Source organism: Lipotes vexillifer, unplaced genomic scaffold, assembly GCF_000442215.2.
Source record: "Lipotes vexillifer unplaced genomic scaffold, Lipotes_vexillifer_v1.1 scaffold152, whole genome shotgun sequence".
Lineage (NCBI taxonomy): Eukaryota > Metazoa > Chordata > Mammalia > Artiodactyla > Lipotidae > Lipotes > Lipotes vexillifer.
The window spans coordinates 1,000,252-1,021,013 of record NW_006795886.1 but is presented as its reverse complement, the minus strand read 5'-3'; the positions used below and the strand labels follow the sequence as shown (position 1 = coordinate 1,021,013).

Here is a 20,762-nt window from a genome sequence, read left to right as displayed (position 1 = left end):
CATTCCTGGAAATCAGGGTCCCATTTACCTGTACACATGAAAGTGCAGGAGCTCAGCCTCTCCCCAGCCCTGCACATAATAGGCCCTCAGTAAACACTGGCTGAATGTTAAGTGAAAGAGGACAACTCCTGACATAGTGGAGCTGTGTAGGGAGGGAGATGGGTCTATTCAGAGTGAAATATCTAAGAGGCCTTGAAGACAGTGAGGGTGGGGGAGAGGCTCTCACCAGTGCCAACACCCAGCCTGACCCCGCCCAGGAAGTCATTGCTGGCCAGGGGCTCCCGGTCCCACACAGTCAGTTCCAGGCACATGTGTTGGAGATCTTCCAGCCTCACACCATTGTAGACAAATGTATGGTTGTAGTGGGGATTCAGGGTCTTCTTCATCACAGGAGTTTTACGCTTACTGGCCTTGTTCCTCATGGGAAGGAGGTATCTGGCAGAGGGTGCGAAGGAATCAACAACCTATTCAAAGCTGGCAATATCTATCTAAATTCCCCTTTCCCCTCCCACAGGCCTAGCCCAGGAAGTTGAGTCAACACTCAGATCCGAGGACACACTCTCCCTCCTTTGAATCTGCTGAAGCATAGTTCCTACCACCGCCACTAGATCATTCACCCAATTCAATTCCTTTTACCTGGAGAGAAAATTAATACAATATTATTAGGGAGCTACTGTCTACACGCCATCAAAAATGGGTTTTGAATATTTGGTTCCACTTCTATTGGGAAAAGTCCTGTTTAATAAAAACAACAGTAATAAGCATAGGCATAGCCAGACATGATTTGCTAGAGAACTTAAGTCAGTAGGTTGAGCTGTAACTTGGGGAAAGCTGCCATTGCTTAAATATTGTGGGGAACAAAGTCCTGAGTCCCCAGGTCTTGACAGTCAGGGAACACAGATTTTTATTCAGGATTAATTAAGAGCATAAATCTATAACAAAGGAAAAGTCAGACCTAACTGTCTACCACCCTCCTTTTTGGAAGTCAACACTACAGCCCAGCCCAAACTGAGCTCAGACCAGTGCCAACGTGGTATTGGAGGTTGTGCCATTACCTAATTTCAGGAACAAGTTGGTTGCTGGAGGTGGCAGGACACACAGGGATAATATCTACAGAGAAAGGTTAAATTGGGTTCCTCTCTTAACTCTTATGTCCTGAAACTGGTTAGTTTGGTGCTGGTCCAGGGACTCACCCCTTCACAAAGCTGTCTGAAGTCCCTCCTGATTTGGCAGCTGTCAGATTCTTGGCTTCTTTGATCCACACCTGGAGCTCTCCCCCTTCCCCACCTGTACCTGGAAGGGATGTCAGACATAGCAAGTGAGTTCCAACACCTCCACATTTCTCTCAAGCTTTATCTACATAGCACTTCCTCTCCTTGTTCCTGAAGACAGCAACTTCCATGATAAGTGGACCACACCTGTCTTGTATTCTCAGTACCTAGCACAGCGCCTAACAGCAAGAAATAGGTGCTCAAGTCATAACAATAGCGACAAAGGCTTATTGAAAACTGGCTATGTGCCTGATTCAACATTAAGCATTTATTCCTCAAAACAACCATATGAGATATATACTATCATTCTCCTCATTTTACAGATGAGAAAATTGAGGCATAGAGAAATAAAGTTGCCTGATGTTTGCTCAATGATTGAAAAAAGGGAACTCCACCACTTGTGTTCTGGATCCCATCTCCACGTCAACAAGACTCATCAGGCATCATCAATTTCAACCCCCACCTCCCATTTTTAATATCTCATTCTCTACTGGTCCCATCCTCTCAGTCTAAATATATGCTAATCTCACCTCTGGCTTTAAAAAATCCTTCTAAAAGTAAATTTCCCTTCAACCTTATCTCCTATTCAAGCTGTCCTCCCTGGCTCTCCTTTCTTTCACCATCAATTATCCTGGAAAAAAAGAGTCCACACTCACTGCCTCTACTTCTTTGCCTCATTCACTCAACCTAGTTTCTAGTGAAATCTGGCTTCTGCTTCCACTGATCCACTGAAAATGTAATCTAATGCCGATGAGCTGTGTCTTCTCATTGGGCCCGACATGACAGTGGTATTTCAATACTGTTGACAACACCCGCTCCCTTCTTCAAGCTCTATCCCGGCATTGCTCTCCCCTGATATAAGCCTCCACCTCACTGGCTTCTCTTCCCATCTTCATTCTTTAAAGTGTTCCCTCTGGTTCTGTCCTTGCCTCTCTTCTCTAGTTATCCTGTACACCCTCCTTGGGGATCTCACTGACTTCCCCAAATCCTATAGATTAGACTTTGCTGCAGGTAACTTTTTAAGAACTTGGCATCCCATTGCCAAAGTGTCAAGTTCAACTCCTTACCATTACATTCATGGCCCTTTTCAGCTAGACTGCAGCCTCATCAACAATTCCAGCCCTACTTCCACATATATATACCATAACTCCAGCCCCACTCAACTAAGAAGTTCACTGCCTCACACTTACATACAACCCCCCATTTACCATGCCTTTTTCAAACCTTTGCTCACGCTATCTCCTCTTCTGGAAATGCTCTTTTCACCCCATCCTCTTCCTTTTCTTCCTGGTAAAGTCTTAAGTCCAGTATCATCATTACTTCCTCTTTAAAACTCTCCCAAATATAACCAGACAGAATTCATCACTCCCTTATCTGTGTTCTTTTAGCAGATGACTGTATTACTTTCTAAAATAAACTGTGCAAGGGAGGGCAAATATCGTGTCTTATTCACCTACATATCCACAGTCACTATGCCTGGTGTGTTTATTTACTCTTCCTCAGCCTTCAACTTCCTGTCCCTTATACTTATACACCACCCTTTCCAACCACCCTCTGTCAGTCCTGAAGTTTCTGTTCTGTTCTAACCTCTTAGTAGCCTGTCAGAGCTGGACCAAGACCAAGTTAGTTTAATGGCATCAAAAACAAAACAAAACAACAACATAAAAACAAAAACAAAAAAAAGGGAATCCAACTCTTAAGGCATTCCCTTCTGGTTGAAAAACAGAAATGGCTTACTTAGTAAAGGAACCTTCCCTAGAAAATGATCCAGTGTGCATTGTAATCTGGTCTCTCCAATAGTGCTAGCCACTAGCCAGCACCACCTCACACAGATCCTGTGCAGAAAACTAAGAGCTAAATCCAGGGCCCCAAAGAAAACTCACTCTTCTTCCGGTCACGTCCAACAGGGAGTTTGGAGGCTGGGATGTATTTCAATGATACCACCAACTCGCCTTTGTGTGATGGCAAGCCAGTCGAGGACTCAGCACTGATCTGAAACACAGGGAAACCCAATAGGTCGAGCTGGGCTGTTCAGGAGTTGTTGAGACCTCTCGCTGAGGAGATTCTAAAATTACCCCCAAGAACAGTTTCACAGCATAAAAGGACCCTTCTCCTTATGAATACCATCCACGATCCCTAGGCCATGGCAGCCACAGGGTTCTAAGGCAGTTTCTTCCGAAGGAGCTGCAGAAGAACTAACAAAGAGTCTTCCGCAATGCCTACTATTTTGCTACTTTGGGGATACCATTACTAGATTCCAAATACCCTCAAAGGTCTGCCAGCAAAGTTGCCATACAAACTGACAGGGGACTGACACCATGACAAAGAATCTTGCTACCAACATTGTTAGTGATAGCCCCAAAGTGGAAACAACCTAAATGTCAATCAATACAGGAAAGGTTAAATGAGTGATTTTAATGCCATTGTATGGCATATGGTGTGCAATCATCAAAAAGGATGCAGTGAATCTCTACACACTGACATATAGAAAGATATCCAAGATGTACTGTTAAGTCAACAGGGCAAGATGCAGAAAAAGCATCCCACTTATATTAAAATATATTCATATTTGTATATGTAAATATATATTATGTAAATAATGATTATTATCATTATCACTCATATAGTACTTACTATGTGCCAGGTACTGTTATAGTATTTTAATTATACCATTTTGTTTAATCCTCAAGATAGTCCCTATGACATGAGTACAATTATCCCCATTTTACAGATTATGAAACAGAGGAACAGAGAAGTTAAGTAACTTGCCCAAGGTCACCCAGTAATTGGCAGAGCCAGGATTCAAATTCAGACAGACTGGTTCCAGAATCCATGGTTTTAAGCACTATACTACACTGCATAGAAAAACCCAGAAGCATACAGACATAACACCTGTATCTTCTAAGGAGGGGAGTAGAATGGGGAAAGGAAAGAGGGCTTTCACTTTTTACTCTGTCTATATCTATAGTGTCTTTTTAATGAGAATGGCATGTATCACTTGTATGATTTTCAAAGATAAAAAGTCTTTTTTAAAAGAGAGCTTGCAAAGATTTGAGGGCTAGGTGAAACTCTGTTACAAGGATTTGAATATGCCACAATTTTTAATTTTACATTTGTTTAGGTTACTTTTGATTAATGACTGCCTCTACCACTAGAATCTAAATGCCAGGAGGACAGGAATCAAGCCTTTTTGTTGTTGTTCATCCTAGTATGCCCAACACTTAGCAATGTACCTGGCACATAGTAGATGCTCCACAAATATTTCCTGAATGAATGCAAAAGTGAATGAGTGGATATCTGGGATGAGCAGCAAGTGGTCGTGGGCAGCAGGACTGCTTCACTCTACTGGCTCTCTCAGCATGGCTCTGTTCCTTATGCCTTGGTACCCAGAGCATGAGCTGGTGCAGATCAGAGGTGCTCTTTCACTGCCCGTGTTCACTGGGGCTCCTCTAACCTAAGGCCTCAACTCTGAGCATGGCAATGCAAGGAAGGTATAATCCCCACTGGTTTGGAAAAATGTACCACATACCCAGAATGCACAGAAGTGTAGTGTGTGGGAGAGACACAGAAGAGCAGGGAGGTGGATGCCAGGAAGAGAAAACTGAATGGGAGCAAACAGATCACTAGGGCAAAAAAAGAAAAATCAGAGACAATAAATGTAGAATGTTTTCAGTTAAAATAGATATGTAATACTGGAGTGGTCTTTTTGTTGTTTATAAAATGTCTACACAATTTATTTGTCTCTAGATTGTGAACTTTAGTGGACTCTTAAAAATTGGAGTTTAGCCTTAGCTGGAAATTGGCATAATTGGCGTATTTGTTTCAGTAGCATATTTTCATTCTGGCTCAAAATAATTGCAAAGAGCAAACAGCTCCATTTTAGTGCAGGTTTTTCTTTTTATGTAAGACATTTTTTATTGGCGGTAGTTCATGATGGCTTACAGTGACATTTCCAATATAATTATATCAACTGTAGGCCCCAGAGAGAATATCTTACATGCCAAATGCTTCAGAAATTCTAAATTTCTAATAATATGCTATAGTTTGGTGATAACTGCTTTCCTAGGGACATTTTTAATATTGTTACTATTTTTTGGAGGGCAGTAGCTATCAAAATACTGGATGTACATTTCCTTTGACTCAGCAATTTCACCACCAGAAATTTCTCCTACAGTTACACTCACAAAAGAGGACCAAGATATATTATAGCATAGTTTTAATAGCAAAAAAAGAGGCAAACAATTTAAATACCCATTGGTGGGGGGATTGTAAATAAATTATAATATAGGTACATGAAGAATACTATCCAGCAGTTAAAATGAGATAAATCTGTAAGTGATGGCACAGAAAAATGTCCATGGTAAATGACAAATTGTTAAATGAAAAATCAAGATATATATACACAATGATAAGAGCCCATTTGTGTAAAAAGAAAAATGTAAATCCATATGTATATATATCTGTGCTGCTTAATACAAAATTTCTATAAAGATATCCAAGTAGTTGATAACAGTAGTATTTCTAGGGAATGGAAATAACCTACTTTTCTTTTTATACACTTCCATGTTGTTTTAATTTTGAATCGTGCACATAAATCCTTTTATTCTTAATGTTCTTGATAAGCAATATATGTAGACCTGATAAATAGTTCAAACGTTATAAAAGGGCATATAGAGAAAACTAAACCTTCCCACCTCTGTCTCTCTTCCTAGAGGCAGCCACTACTACTAGTTTCATGTCCATCTTTCCAAAGGCAGTCTATGTAACATGTACTATTTTTAGCATTGAAAATGCTAGGGTAAAAAAAAGTCTTACAGAAGAACCTTGCCATTGAACAGTTCTAATAATCAAGAAGTCCTAACTCTGTTTTAGCATTTCATCTTAACCAGAGTGACAGTAACCTATTGAATGTCTTTTATGTGCCAGGCACTGATTGGTATTCTGTATATGATCCTGCAGAAGAAGAATATTATTATCATTTCCACTTTATAGGTGAAGGAACTAAGGCCCACAGAAGTTAGGTGACTTACCTAAGTTATCTTTTTCTTTTATTTCTTAAATATTTATTTATTTATTTATTTATTTAGGCTGCACTGGGTCTTAGTTGTGGCACTCGGGATCTTCACTGTGGCATGTGGGATCTTTTAGTTGTGACATGCAGGCTCATAGTTGCGGCATGCAGACTCTTAGTTGCAGCAGGTAACCTCTTAGTTGCGGCATGCATGTGGGATCTAGTTCCCCGACCAGGATCGAACCCAGGCCCCATGAATTGGGAGCGTGGAGTCTTCCACCAAGGAAGTCCTGTAAGTTACCTTTAATTTAGGTGATTTACCTAGCTGGTAAATCACAGGGCCTGGATTCAAATCCAGGTCTGCACTCAGATCCCAGGTACTATTATGCACACTGCCACCCTCTCACCCGAGATGCCATCTCCAAAGTAAAACTGTCCCTGGCTTGTGTGACCAAGAGCACAGCAATTGGAACTCCGTGAATTGCTTTATTTCCCACTTCTTTAGTGAAAAGGGTAGTTTGGAAAACCAGTGCAGATTAGGATACACCCAAAAAGTTAGCTTGGAGAAGAGGCACAAGTTAGGATGTTAGGATACGCCCAGACTCTGGAAGATCAGGAGGCAAAGCTTGGCACACATATGAAAGACTTCAAAAGAAAACCATGGCACCTGAAATTACTGTTAAACTCAGTAACCCCAGCAGGGTGCGCTAGAACTCCACAGACTGCATTCAAAACTGTCCCAGCAGAAGTCACTGCAGGCAATTCTACCTCAGATGCAAACTCTGTAAGGAGTTGTTAAAGCAGACTACCTTTCCATGTAAAGGTAGGCAATGATCCAGTTTCTTATCAAGCTTCCAGGAATCCATCTGGACCTCTGCCTCTCCAAGGAAAGTGTTTCTGCCAAAACGACCATGATGCCAAACCGAGAACTGCAAAGTCCTCTGGGCCAGGAGAGATTCTGGGATCTCATACTGTGAAAGGAAAGGAGAAGCCCAAGATGATTAGTTCACGGTAATTCCTCAGAAAAAGATTACTCCAAAATCTGAGCAACCATACTCAAAATCCATAGTCTTGAATATCAAATCACTTTAGTCCCTAAGCACTTTGAGTTTCCTCCCTCAAAGCCTCCACTTACCCCGTTTCACAAAAACCTACCATGTTCCATCAGAGGACCTGGAATATGAATTTTTCCTTCAGTGGGGGAGAGAACACTGGAATATTCAAAAACAACTGCCAGGGAGACTCCTGATCGCAAATGACTCTTTAAAATGAGATTTGTGGCCACGTGGACCTCCAACTTCACAATAATCCAAGAAAGTCAGATCAGCTTTGTTCTCTTCTCTGGGAGGTCAGGACATGAACAGATGCCCATAGTATATCCTCAAACACAGACATGGCCACTGAAAACCATGTTGACCACCCACGTAGCAGAGGAATAGCTACAGCTTAGCACACGAGACAGAACAAATTCTCATACCCTCTCGGACTCTAGATACTTACTTTGAGGATCTCATCATATAGCGGATTAATGGTGTCCCGCTTGATGCTGGTTTTTCTTTTTCCTTGGCGGGATTTGTCAGGCAGAAGATAAGTCTTCACATATCTAAAAACCAAGGAGAATACTGAGTAATTTGCTGTCTTTTTGGAAGCCCATTCCTTATTTTCTTCCTCTCCATATACATATGCCATGATGAAATGAAAATGTCACATTGAGCCCTCTTAGACCTGCCATTCTTGCATTTTCCCAATCCTGGTCCTTTTCCCACATCTCCCCTAACCACTCTCAATCACACCTCCCTGTCTGCCCAGGAAGTGAGAGCCTCGGTTCAAGGGTGCCCAGAGAGATGCTGGGGTCTGATCACCTCCAAGCACCACACAGGGTCCAGAAGCACTCACGGGTTCGAGCGCTTCTTGGCTTCGTCAGCATAGGCCAGATGGTGGCACTCCTTCACGTGAATGACCAGAGCCTGTGTTTGCTGCTCATACTTCAGGGAAAAGGAGATCTTGCCAGTCACAAAGATGTTCCCGAAATCGCCAGCTTCGCTATAAATGCTCATCATGCTGCCAATCGTACTCTGAAGATAAAGCACCCACATGGCAGATGGTAACTAGACTTACCATGGTGATCGTTTTGAAATTTACAGAAATATCGAATCATTATGTTGTGTAACAGGAACTAACATAGTGTTGTAGGTCAATTGTACTTCAAACACAAAACAAACAAACAAAACTCAGAAAAAGAGATCAGATTTGTGGTTATAAGAGGCAAGGGGTCAGGGGAGAAGGAATTGCATGAAAGTGGTCAAAAGGTATGAACTTCCAGTTATAGGATAAATAAGTACTAGGGATATAATGTGTAACATGATAAATATAATTATCACTGCTGTGTGTTATATATGAAAGTTGTTAAGAGAGTAAATGCTAAGAGTCCTCATCACAAGGAACAAATTTTTTTCTATTTCTTTAATTTTGTATCTATATAAGATGATGGATGTTCACTAAACTTATTGCAGTAACCTTTTCATGATATATGTACGTCAAATCATTATGCTGTATACCTTAAACTTATACAGTGCTTTATGTCAGTTATATCTCAATAAAACTGGAAGAAAAAAACAAACAGGGACTTCCCTGGTGGTCCAGTGGTTAAGACTCTGTGCTTTCAATGCAGAGGGCATGGGTTCAATCCCTGGTGGGGATAATAAACTGTGCAAGGGAGGGCAAATAAGAACTAAGATCCTATATGCCGTGTGGCGTGGCAAAAAACAAAACAAAACAAAAAACCAACCAAACAAAAAAAGATAAAGCACCCACAAACATCTGGCAAAGGCACACTCCCTCTGCCACATTGCTAACATTTTCCCTCATGAGAAAGCCATAGTCACTGAAGAAAACAAAAGCCCCCTGCAACCAACCAGCCAGTACTGCCAGTCGTCTTGTACCCAGAGTATAAGAGACAGCTAAGAGCACATGCACAACTGCTCAGGTTCATCAATCAGCTCATGGCTCACCTAGGCTCCAAGCTGCTCTTCTCCCCTCTTTTTACACATTTTATTGTTAATTTTCAACTGCCCCAAAAGGTGGGCAAGGAGTAGAGGTAAGACGCAGCTCAGTCCAATTTTGGTGTATGTTATATATGCTACAATGCTGGCTAGAAGGGGTCAGTTACTAATTAAAACAAGGGGCCTTAATTATCTGTGCGTTTCTTCTATCCACCTTATGTCTCTCAAGACCTACAGAGAAAAGTGATTGCATCAGAATTGGGAGGAAAATCCCAACAGAGGTGAAAAGATACCTTCCTCTCAGGTAATAATTGACTCTGCAAGCCCACTGTTCTCTTCTTATGTGTGAGTGGGACCATCTAATCACCCTGCTTTCTGATTCTGTTTCCCCTAAACATCAATCTTCACACTTATGAAAGAATTAGGCCCTGATTCTTAAATGTCCCTTTAACTTCATGATTCTGATTGATGCTGTTGTTCCTTAATCATATCCTGATGCCAATTAACCCTGCCAAGGCCCTTCTCATGGCACTCACTGCCCTTGAATGTGAAACTTGGTACATGCTCTGATGAAGAAACCTGATCTTGCTCACTTCATGGCCTGGGTACCTTTTGTGTGTGTGTGTGTGCGGTATGTGGGCCTCTCACTGTTGTGGCCTCTCCCGTTGCGGAGCACAGGCCCTGGACACGCAGGCCCAGCGGCCATGGCTCACGGGCCCAGCCACTCCACGGCATGTGGGATCCTCCCGGACCAGGGCACGAACCCGTGTCCCCTGCATCGGCAGGTGGACTCTCAACCACTGCGCCACCAGGGAAGCCCCTGGGTACCTTTTTAAGGGAGAAGTTATGGGTTACTGTTCACAAGGCTATGATGAACATCTCTAGCTCTAACTACCTGATGTAAGAATCTCCAGGGCAGAGGCTGAGAAAGCCACCTAACTGTGCACTAAGCAACTATGGTCTAAACTGAGGAAAGGAACAAACAAATGCATCTCACTTACCTAGAAAGAGTGACTAGGAGAATTTCCCCAGGTCCTGATCCTGCTCTAGGGAGGCACTTCCATCCTTCCTGGTATCCCAACATGTCCATAGCCACAGAACTAATAGAACTTACCATGGAAGAGCCACTTCGCATGCTGCTTCTGGCTAGCTTCTGACGATGCAACTTCACCAGGTGGTCAATGTCTTCTTCTTCTTCCTCTTCCTCTTCCTTGAAAAATAAATATAGATTCAGAGTTAATAAAAATAAGAAAAAGTTCAAAGATGAATATCCTTCCTTTAGTAGGGGCCATAATTTTTGATAAGCTCTGAGGTGTCATATGCACACGTACATACTTACCTTTATGTTTCCCCATTTCAGGCTTCCAAACTATATTCCAACTACCCTTCTCAAATCACAAAATAATAAGATAAGAATATCTCTTTCTCATTTGACTGCCCCAACCCAGCCATCTCTTTACATTATATTCAACATAAGTATTTATTTGAGCCCCCAACCATATATCAAGCAATGTTTAGAAAATAAAAGAGACAGTGAAAGACAGTCTTTTTCTTCAAGCAATTCAGCAACTAGATTTACTTTAGAAATTGAGGGGGATACTGAAAAAAAAAAGAAATTGAGGGGGAAATCAAGATTCATGTTACCTTTTCCTAAAGAAACAGGTGAATTGAGAGTATCAGGCAGTAAAGTCAACTTTAGATATATAAAATTTCATATAGTGACCAAGTGAAATGCAAGGGTACTTACCATATCCACACTGAGACCTGGGACAGATTTGCTTCTGTCTCCCAAGGAGCCACTTTCATGCCCCACATCTTCCGGTCGAAGATCAATCACAGATTTAGTGTACTCTGAGTGGAAGGCCGAAAAACCAAATCAAAAGAAACCTACTCTTCTCCGTACGAATAACCCACCAAGTGCTCAGAACTTCAATCTCAAAAGGCCATGAAGGGAAACCAGCTACCTGAAGGCCTGAGAATTTTTCTGGTGTTCTTCTTGAATATCATTTCACCCTCGTCCACAGATACCACATTTTGACCCCCAGGCTGAGCTTCCTAGGAGGAGGTAAGGGCAAGGAAATGGAAAAAGACAGTTGAGTAGGTGGAAGAGTGGAGTAAGGAAGAAGGCCCAGATTTTCACTAAACTATGACAAACTTAAAGGAAAGATTACTCTTAGGACTTAATCCTAGGAGAGTGTACAAAACCTATTTTCTCGCATGTTTCAACCAAAACTTTAGAAAATGCTCCCAAGGGAATCTGAACTAAAATTTGTTTGAACTCTTGATTTAAATTCTTCCTGAGGAAGGTAAAAGAAAGAGAGAGAGACATACACAAAGACAGACAAAAGAGAGACAGAGATCGACCAACCAATAAATAAAGCTTACCTTTTCTACTTGAGATTTGGGGGCAGACATCTTCTTCCATTCTGGAAAGAGGCCAGATTTATCCAGAGAGTCTCTCCTGTAGGCAGATACAGAAGCTATAATAAAATCACCTTCTCCCCTTCCCCTTCTGTCTAGGGACCCAAGCTCTATGGAAAGAGAGCCACTGGCTTGAGGCCATTGCAGTAACCAAATCCAGAAGGTAAGCTTCACATCTAATTTACTTTGAAGGAATGCAGATGATTAGATAAGCAACGCTGTACAAACACAAACACTCAAACCCCCATGCCTAAGGGATAGCAGCATCCGTTGCTGCTGGTCCAGGAAGACTCCTCCAAGGTGCAGCAGCCTGTGGAAGTTAGCATGTTCCAGAAGGCTGTGCTCAGAGCCAACAGTAAAAGTGCTACTGGAAGACTTGTGGCAACGTCAGAGAAAATACTTCATTCGCCTTGCTGAGGACAGAAGTCAGGAACACTGAAGGCAGCGGATTCCCGTACCCTGGCGCTAGAGAACAAAATGGGAGCTCAGCTGAGCAAAGCAGCAGGGACTGGGGGCATCTCACCTGGACGTGCTATCCGAGCCAGCCATGTAGCTATCCACACTCTCACTCTCCGCCTCCAGGGCGCTCTTTCCACTTTTCAGCTTGGGGACTTCAAATGGCACACTAGAATAAAAACCAAGAGCCAACACATAAAGGAAGTGGGCTCTCTTGCCGGGAGGCAGGCTTCCTTCCAACCTTTCACAATGGTAGCCTAAGTGATCTTTCTAAGAGCTGAGTATGCTTTTAAAACTGCTCAGTGGTTCCCCATTGCTCTTGGGATTGAGTTCAAACTCCTTAGCATGGCAAGAAAATCCTTATGAGTTGACCCCTGCTCACGTCTGCAGACTCATCTTTCACCCTCCACCTCTCCTTATACTTTACATTCCAGAATGATGAAGCTCTTTTGGTTCCCTGAATGTTCCAAAGCTCTTCTTCTTCCCTCTTTTCTCTGCCTGGGATGGCCACAATGACCATTTTTCTTGTTTACTTGAAACTTCTGGCTAAATCTATTGCTTCTTCTGGTCTCTCCTTATATGTCAGTTCCTGGAGATCTCTCTGACCATGCCCCCACCCCAAGTCTGGATTAGTAACCTTCCTATATGCTCCTAAAGCACCCTGATGCCTTGGTAGCAGTCATCATAAGTGTAACTTTTTATGTCTTTTATATAAATTACTTAAGTTGTTCAATAATTTAAACAAATGATTTGTTTAATGTCTTTCCCCTCCATTAGAGTAAGTTCCAGGAGGTCAGTGACCACATATTTTGTTCACTGCTGCGTTCCCAATGCCTAGAAGAAAGACTAGCATAGAGTGGGCACTCAATTATTTTCTGACTGAATTTTTGACTAAATGCCCTCAGTGGGGCATAAAGTATATACATAAATAAGCAATATGCTTTGAAGATATTATTCAGAAGACCAGAATTCCTTTTCAGCTTAATGAAGGATGACCCTGGGCATTCAAAACAGCAGTCCTCATCTCTAAAGGGAAGGACACAATTCCTGGACCCCTTACCTCAAGGAATTTGTGAGAACAAGAAAAGGAAAAAGAAATCATTCTTCCTGAAGTGTCTCAAGTAATTTCACTTGGCCTCCAGGATCCCACACTCTCCTGGTCCTCTGACCTCACTGGCTGCTCCTTCTCAATCTCCTTTGCTGGTCTCTCCTCACCTCCTAGACCTCTAATCTTTGGGTTGTGCCCACACTTATTCCTTGGGCTGCTTCTCTTCACTATCTAGAATTATCCCTAAATGATCTCATCTAGTCTCATGGCTTTAAATATGCTCTATAAACTAACAATCCCCAAATTTCTCTCTTACTCAAACGCCCGACTTCTATTTCCAACATCCTACTTGACATCTCTGCTGGGATGTCTCAAACACAGCAAGTCCAAAACCAAAGCCCTAATCCTCCCCCAAACCTGCTATTCCCTCAATTTCATCAAATGGCAACTCTGTCCTTTCATTTCTCAGGTCAAAAATCTTAAGAATCACCCTTGACTCTGCTTGTTCTCTCAAAATACATATCCAATGCGTTAGTAAATCCTCTTGGCTCTGTCTTCAAAGTATATCTAGAATATGACCAGTTCTCTCCCCCTCCACTGCCATTACTCTGGTCTAAACCACCATCACCTAGCTCCTGGATGGTTGCAGTAGCCTCTTAACTGAACTCCCTACTTCTGCCCTTGTCCTCATACAATCTATCCTCAACACAGCAGCCAAAATGAGTTTTTAAAATATAAATCCAGGGAATTCCCTGGTGGTTCAGTGGTTAGGACTCTGTGCTTCCACTGCTGGGGGCTTGGGTTCAATCCCTGGTCAGGGAACTAAGATCCTGCAAGCCTTGCAATGCAGCCAAACATCAATCAATCATATATATATATATATCACAAAACTAACACACATATATATATATATATATATATATATATATATATATATATATATATATATATATATATCTCCCCAATACAGAACTGAAAACACGTGTCCACACAAAAACTTGTACACAAATGTTCATAGCAGCATTATTCACAATAGCTAACAGGTGGAAACAGTCCAAATGTTAATCAACAGATGAACAGATAAAGGAAATGTGGTACAGCCATATAATGAAATATTATTGACAATAAAAAGGAATGAAGTTCTGACACATGCTACAATATGGATGAACCTTGAAAATATTATGCTAAGTGAAATGCCAAACACAAATGGCCATATTCTGTATGATTCCATTTGCAGGAAATGTCCAGAATAGGTAAATCCATAGAGACAGAAAGCAGATTAGGGGCTGAGGGAAATGGAGAGTGACTGCTTAATGGGCACAGGGTTTCTTTTTGGAGTGATGAAAATGTTCTGAAATTAGACAGTGGTGATGGTTGCACAACATTCTGAAAGTACTAAAAGCTACTCAACTGTATACTTTAACACTGTTAAAATGATTAATCTCATGTTATGTAAATTTTACCCCAATTTAAAAAGAGAAAAAATAATATCCTGTCACTCAGAGCCCTCCTTCTCACTCGGAGTAAAAGACAGAGTCCTTACAAGTGCCAACAATATCTTACATGATCTGCTTCTCACCTCACCTCTGTCTTTATCCCCTACCCTCCCCACTTGCTCACCAGTTCCAGATGACTCACACGTGCCAAACACAAACTCACCTTAGGGTCTTTATACATGCTGCTTTCTCTGCCTAGAAAGTATCTCTTTCCCCCAGATCCTCTAAGGGTTTGTGGCTCTTTGCTTCCTGTCTTCTCTCAAATGTCATCTTATTATTAAGACTTTTCCCCTGCTGGCCTAGATAAAACAGCTTATATACACATATGCCTTCCTGGCACTCCCTCCCTTTAATCTACTTCATTTTTCTCCATAGCGCTTGTCAACATCTGATATACAATATATTTACTTGATTATTCCCTTACTGTCTGTGCCCCCCACTCCCAAATCTAAGCTCCTCAAGCAAGGGACTTTGTTGTCTTCACCAGTGTATCCCACTGCCTAAAACAGTGCCTGGAAAATAGTAGGCATTCATAGACATTTATCAAATAAATGAAGGAACTAATAACAAATGAGCAAAGAATGAAGTAACCAAAATGTATAACGTCTTAGGCAGTAGAGACTAAACTTTTCAAGTTAACATAACATGATGTTTGAGATAGCTTTATGAAAACAGACAGCTGGGGTGGAAATCCTAAGGCATGCCAGAGGTGAAACAGTGGTCATTTCTTGAGAGATGCATTAGCTTTATAGGTGAAGACACAGCAGGGAGTTTGATTTCATTTTTACTTTAGAACCATTCTTTTTCCCCATTTGCTGCAAAGAATAAAGAACCTAAAGCAGAACCATTCCTCTAGAGAGGTAGTTTAATAATGGACCATGGAGAGTGTTTCTGCTTGTATGTTTTCCTAAAGATTAATACGTACTGATCCAAAGCTGATACAAACCACCGTAGGGCAAAAAAGCAATTATTTGACATCTGTGCAGTAGAAAAATAGACTAAGGGACAGGAGTCCTGGGCTCTAACTATCTGTATGATCTCAGGTAAATCACTTGTCCTGCTTTCTTTTCTGTAAAAATAAGGGGGTTGAATTAGATTATCTCTGAGGCTCCATAATTTTATGGAAAAGATCATTTATGGCCACCTAATCTGTTTCCATGTTTAGGATAAATAAGAGTCTTCTGAGCCCAATGAGACAAGAGGTCATAGACAGCCAGAAGCAAGGGGCTTCAGAAATTACATTCTGACCAATGATGCCAGATGTATTAATCAGGTTCAGGAAATAAAAGCCATCCTTATCGGCAAAGGAAAAAGGGGGGCCTCATTACCTAAAACAGATGAGTCACCCACCCAAGGCTGTGTGGATAAAATCACAGTACATACATACAATGAAACACCATACAGAGAGCAAAAAGAATGAGGCAGACCCTTGGTGCTGACATGGAAAGATGTCAATGTTATATTTTTCTGTCATTTTTTCCCATTTGCACCTTGGGTTATAACTGACATAAATAAACTGCACATGTTTAAGTGTGCAGTTTGATGAGTTTTGACATATGCATACACTGGTGAAACCATCACCACAATTAAGCTATCGAACATATCTATCACTCCCCAAAGTTCGCTTGTGCCCCTTCATAATCCATCTCTCCTTCCTCATCCCAGCTCCAAGTAAGTGCTGATCTGCTGTCACTGTAATTTAGCTTGCTTTTTCTAGAATTTTACATAAACAGAATCATACAGTATGTCCTCTTTTTTGTTTGGCTTCTTTCACTCAGCGTGATTATTTTGAGATTCATCCATGTTGTTGCATGTATCAGTGGTCCTTTCCACTGCTGAGTAGTATTCCACTGTATAAACAAAGCACAGTTTATCCCTTCACCTGTTGATAGACACTGGGGTTGTCTCTAGGTTTCGGTGATCACAAATAAAGCCACTATGAACATTCATGTACAAGTCCTTGTATGAACATATTCTTTTATTTTTTTTCTAATACATTTTTAACACCTTTATTGGAGTATAATTGCTTTACAATGGTGTGTTAGTTTCTGCTTTATAAAAAAGTGAATGAGCTATACATATACATATATCCCTCTTGTGTCTCCCTCCAACCCTCCCTATCCCACTCCTGTAGGTGGTCACAAAGCACCGAGCTGCCCTCCCTATGCTATGTGGCTGCTTCCCAATAGCTATCAGTTTTACATTTGGTAGTGTATATATGTCCATGCCACTCTCTCACTTTGTCCCAGCTTACCCTTCCCCCTCCCCGTGTCCTCAAGTCCATTCTCTACATCTGTGTCTTTATTCCTGTCCTGCCCCTAGGTTCTTCAAAACCTTTTTTTTTTAGATTCCATATATATGTGTTAGCATACGGTATTTGTTTTTCTCTTTCTGACTTACTTCACTCTGTATGACAGTCTCTAGGTCCATCCACCTCACTACAAATAACAATTTCATTTTTTATGGCTGAGTAAATATTCCATTGTATATATGTGCCACATCTTCTTTATCTATTCATCTGTTGATGGACACTTAGGTTGCTTCCATGTCCTGGCTATTGTAAATAGAGCTGCAATGAACATTGTGGTACATGACTCTTTTTGAATTATGGTTTTCTCTGGGTATATGCCCAGTAGTGGGATGGCTGGGTCATATGGTAGCTCTATTTTTAGTTTTTTAAGGAACCCCTATACTGTTCTCCATAGTGGCTGTATCAATTTACATTCCCACCAACAGTGCAGGAGGGTTCCCTTTCCTCCACACCCTCTCCAGCATTTATTGTTTGTAGATTGTTTGATGATGGCCATTCTGACTGATATCTCATTGTAGTTTTGATTTGCATTTCTCTAATGATTAATGATGTTGAGCATTCTTTCATGTGTTTGTTGGCAATCTGTATATCTTCTAGGACATATTCTTTTGCTTCTCTTGAGTAAATACCTAGAAATTTAAAGGCTGACTCACAGGTAGGTGCACATTTAACTTAAGACACTACTAAACTGTTTTTCAAAGTGGCTGCACCATTGTACATTCCTACCAGCACTGTATGAGAATTCCAGTTGCTCTATATCCTCATCAAAAATTGGTATGGTCAGCGGAGCAGCTGGGCCCATGAGCCACGGCTGCTGAGCCTGCGCCTCCAGAGCCTGTGCTCCACATGGGAGAGGCCACAACAGTGAGAGGCCCGCGTACAGAAAAAAGAAAAATGGTATGGTCAGGGGATCGGATCAAGATGGCAGAGGAGTAGGAAGTGGAGCTCACCTCCTCCCACAGATACATCAAAAATACATCTACATGTGGAACGATTCTCACAGAACATCTACTGAACGCTGGCAGAAGACCTCAGACTTCGAAAAGGGCAAGAAAATCTCCACGTAACAGGGTAGGACAAAAGAAAAAAAAGAAAGAAAGGAATAGGGATGGGACCTGTGCCCCTGGGAAGGAGCTGCAAAAGAGGAAAGGTTTCCACACACTGGTAAGTCCTCTCACTGGTGGGGAGATCAAGCCAGGACAGATGGGGAGCTTCAGAGCCTTGGAGGAGAGTGCAACAACTGGTTTATGGAGGGCAAAGCGGAGAGAGACCTGCACAGAAGGTCAGTGCCACCATCTGGCACTCCCCAGCCTGAGATGCTCAGCCTCTGGGGCAGGTGGGGGCTGGGTGCTGAGCCTTGGGCTTCGGAGGTCACATCCAGGGAGAGGACTGGGGTTGGCTGAGTGAAGACAGCCTGAGGGGGCTAAGATGTGGTGCGCCACAATCAAGGGAATACAGGAATAAGCATGGGCCCGCCGGAGAGGCAAGGCGCCATTATTGGGGGGTGTGCTAGGAGAGGGGTGAGCTCACCATAGGAGCTTCTTTCTCCGAGCACACACTCTCAAGCAGCAAGGCACTGCCTACACACGCTCCAGGGGTGGGCGTGAGCCACCACTGCCGTCTCAGACCCCAGAGATGGGCACAGACTGCTGCCACCATCAAGGGTCCCAAGATTGAGTGCCAACTGCTGCCCCCACCTCCCCAGGAAGGTGTGCAGCCCACTGCCACCAAGGGTCCCATGACCAGGCGCCAGCCACTGCCCCGACTTCCCTGGGAGTGCGTAAGACCCGCCACTGCCAAGGGTCCTGTGACCAGTCACCAACCTCTGCCCCCCCACCCCTGCCATCTCCCCTGGAGCATGAACAGCCAACACACACTGAGGAAAGAGATGGCAATCAACCAAACCAAAATCAGCCCTCACGCCAAAAAAATTTTAAACCCAAATGACCTATGCAGGAACACTCCTGCATATAAATAGCCCTCCAAGAGATAACTGTTTCTCCTAAAATCACAGGGTAAGAGAAATACAAGCAAAATGAAGAAGCAGAGGAACCATTCCCAGTTAAAAGACCAAGAAAATTGTCCTGAAAGAACAAACAATGAAACAGACCACTTCAGTTTAATAGACATGGATTTCAAACAGGAGATAATGAAAATACTAAAGAAATTAAGAAAGGCTATTGACAGAAATTCAGATTACTATAAAAAAGGAACGAGAAACTATAAGGAGGAACCCAGAAAAATTAGAAAATTCATTTGCCAAGACAAAAGCTGAGCTAAAGGCAATGAACAGCAGAATGAATAATGCAGAGGAAAGAATAAGTGATCTGGAAGATAGAATAATGGAAATTACCCAATCAAAACAGCAGGCAGAAAGCCAAATGAAAAAGAAAAAAAGTGAAAGCAATATAAGAGACCTATGGGATAATATAAAGCATGCCAATCTATGCATAATGGGGATTCCAGAAGGAGAAGAAAGAGAAAAGGGGATTGAAAATGTATTTAAAGGGGACTTCCCTGGTGGTGCAGTGGTTAAGAATCCGCCTGCCAATGCAGGGGACACAGGTTCGAGCCCTGGTCTGGGAAGATCCCACATGCCGTGCAGCAACTAAGCCCGTGCACCACAACTACTGAGCCTGCATGCCACAACTACTGAAGCCCACACACCTAGAGCCCATGCTCCACAATAAGAGAAGCCACCACAATGAGAATCCCACGCACTGCAACGAAGAATAGCCCTGCTCGCCGCAACTAGAGAGAGCCTGCATGCAGCAACAAAGACCCAATGCAGCCAAAAATAAATAAATGAATAAATTTAAAAGAAAAAAGGAAGGAAACGTATTTGAAGAAATTATGGCTGAAAACTTCCCAAACCTAAGAATGAAACAGATATCCAGATACAAGAAGCAGAGGGTCCCAAACAAGATGATCCCAAACAGACCTACGCTGACATATTATAATAAAATGGAAAAAGTTAAAGAGAGGATTCTAAAGGCAGCAAGAGAAAAACAGAGTTAATTACAAGAGAACCCCCATAAGGCTATCAGCTGATTTCTCTACAGAAATGCTGCAGGACAGGAGGGAATGGCAAAATATATTCAAAGTCTTGAAAGAGAAAAATCTGCAACCTAGAACACTCTACCCAGCAAGATTATCATTTAGAATGGGAGGAGAAATAAAGAATTTCTCAGACAAGCAAAAACTAAAAGAATACAGCAATACTAAAGCTATCCTAAAAGAAATATTGAAAGGTCTTCACTAAATTGAAAAGAAGCAAGAAGATATAGGAAGGAGGAAATCACAATTGGAAAGTAAATCACTTAAATTAGCCAGTATACAGATCAAAAAGAAAAAAAAAACCGATTTGTGCAAGCAATGATAAACACAAGGAACAGCAAAAGGATAAACATGAAGATGTAAAAGAGGACATCAAAATCATAAAACATGGGGAAGGAGAGTAAGAAAATGTAGATTCTTTTTTTTCAGAATGTGTTTGAGCCTATATGTCTATCAGTCAAAAGCAAGCAGATATAGGTAGAGGCTAACATACTTGAAAAACAGGGCAACCACAAATCAAAAATATACAACAGATTCACAAAAAACAAAAAGAAGAGAACACAAGCATAAAATAAAAGGAAATTATCAAGCCACAAAAAGAAAAACAAAAAGACAGGAAAAAAGAAGAAACATAGCATCAACTGGAAAACAAGGTTTAAAATGGCAATGAATACATACGTGTCAGTAAT

The 20,762-nt window shown here is 41.8% G+C and overlaps 1 protein-coding gene across 1 annotated transcript in view; it reads right to left on the bottom strand.

Moving 5' to 3' along the window:
- The window catches only part of SYTL4 (synaptotagmin like 4), a 49,131-nt gene that overhangs the window by 1,946 nt on the left and 26,423 nt on the right, over positions 1-20,762 (bottom strand). Inside the window, exons 5-15 of the mRNA XM_007467962.1 lie at positions 12,229-12,330; positions 11,670-11,745; positions 11,249-11,339; positions 11,032-11,135; positions 10,399-10,494; positions 8,179-8,357; positions 7,783-7,885; positions 7,092-7,253; positions 3,155-3,263; positions 1,194-1,293; positions 227-435 (exon numbers count right to left, since the gene is read on the bottom strand). Of these exons, the coding sequence (XP_007468024.1) occupies positions 227-435; positions 1,194-1,293; positions 3,155-3,263; positions 7,092-7,253; positions 7,783-7,885; positions 8,179-8,357; positions 10,399-10,494; positions 11,032-11,135; positions 11,249-11,339; positions 11,670-11,745; positions 12,229-12,330 (1,331 nt within the window). The remainder of the gene's footprint in view (positions 1-226; positions 436-1,193; positions 1,294-3,154; positions 3,264-7,091; positions 7,254-7,782; positions 7,886-8,178; positions 8,358-10,398; positions 10,495-11,031; positions 11,136-11,248; positions 11,340-11,669; positions 11,746-12,228; positions 12,331-20,762) is intronic.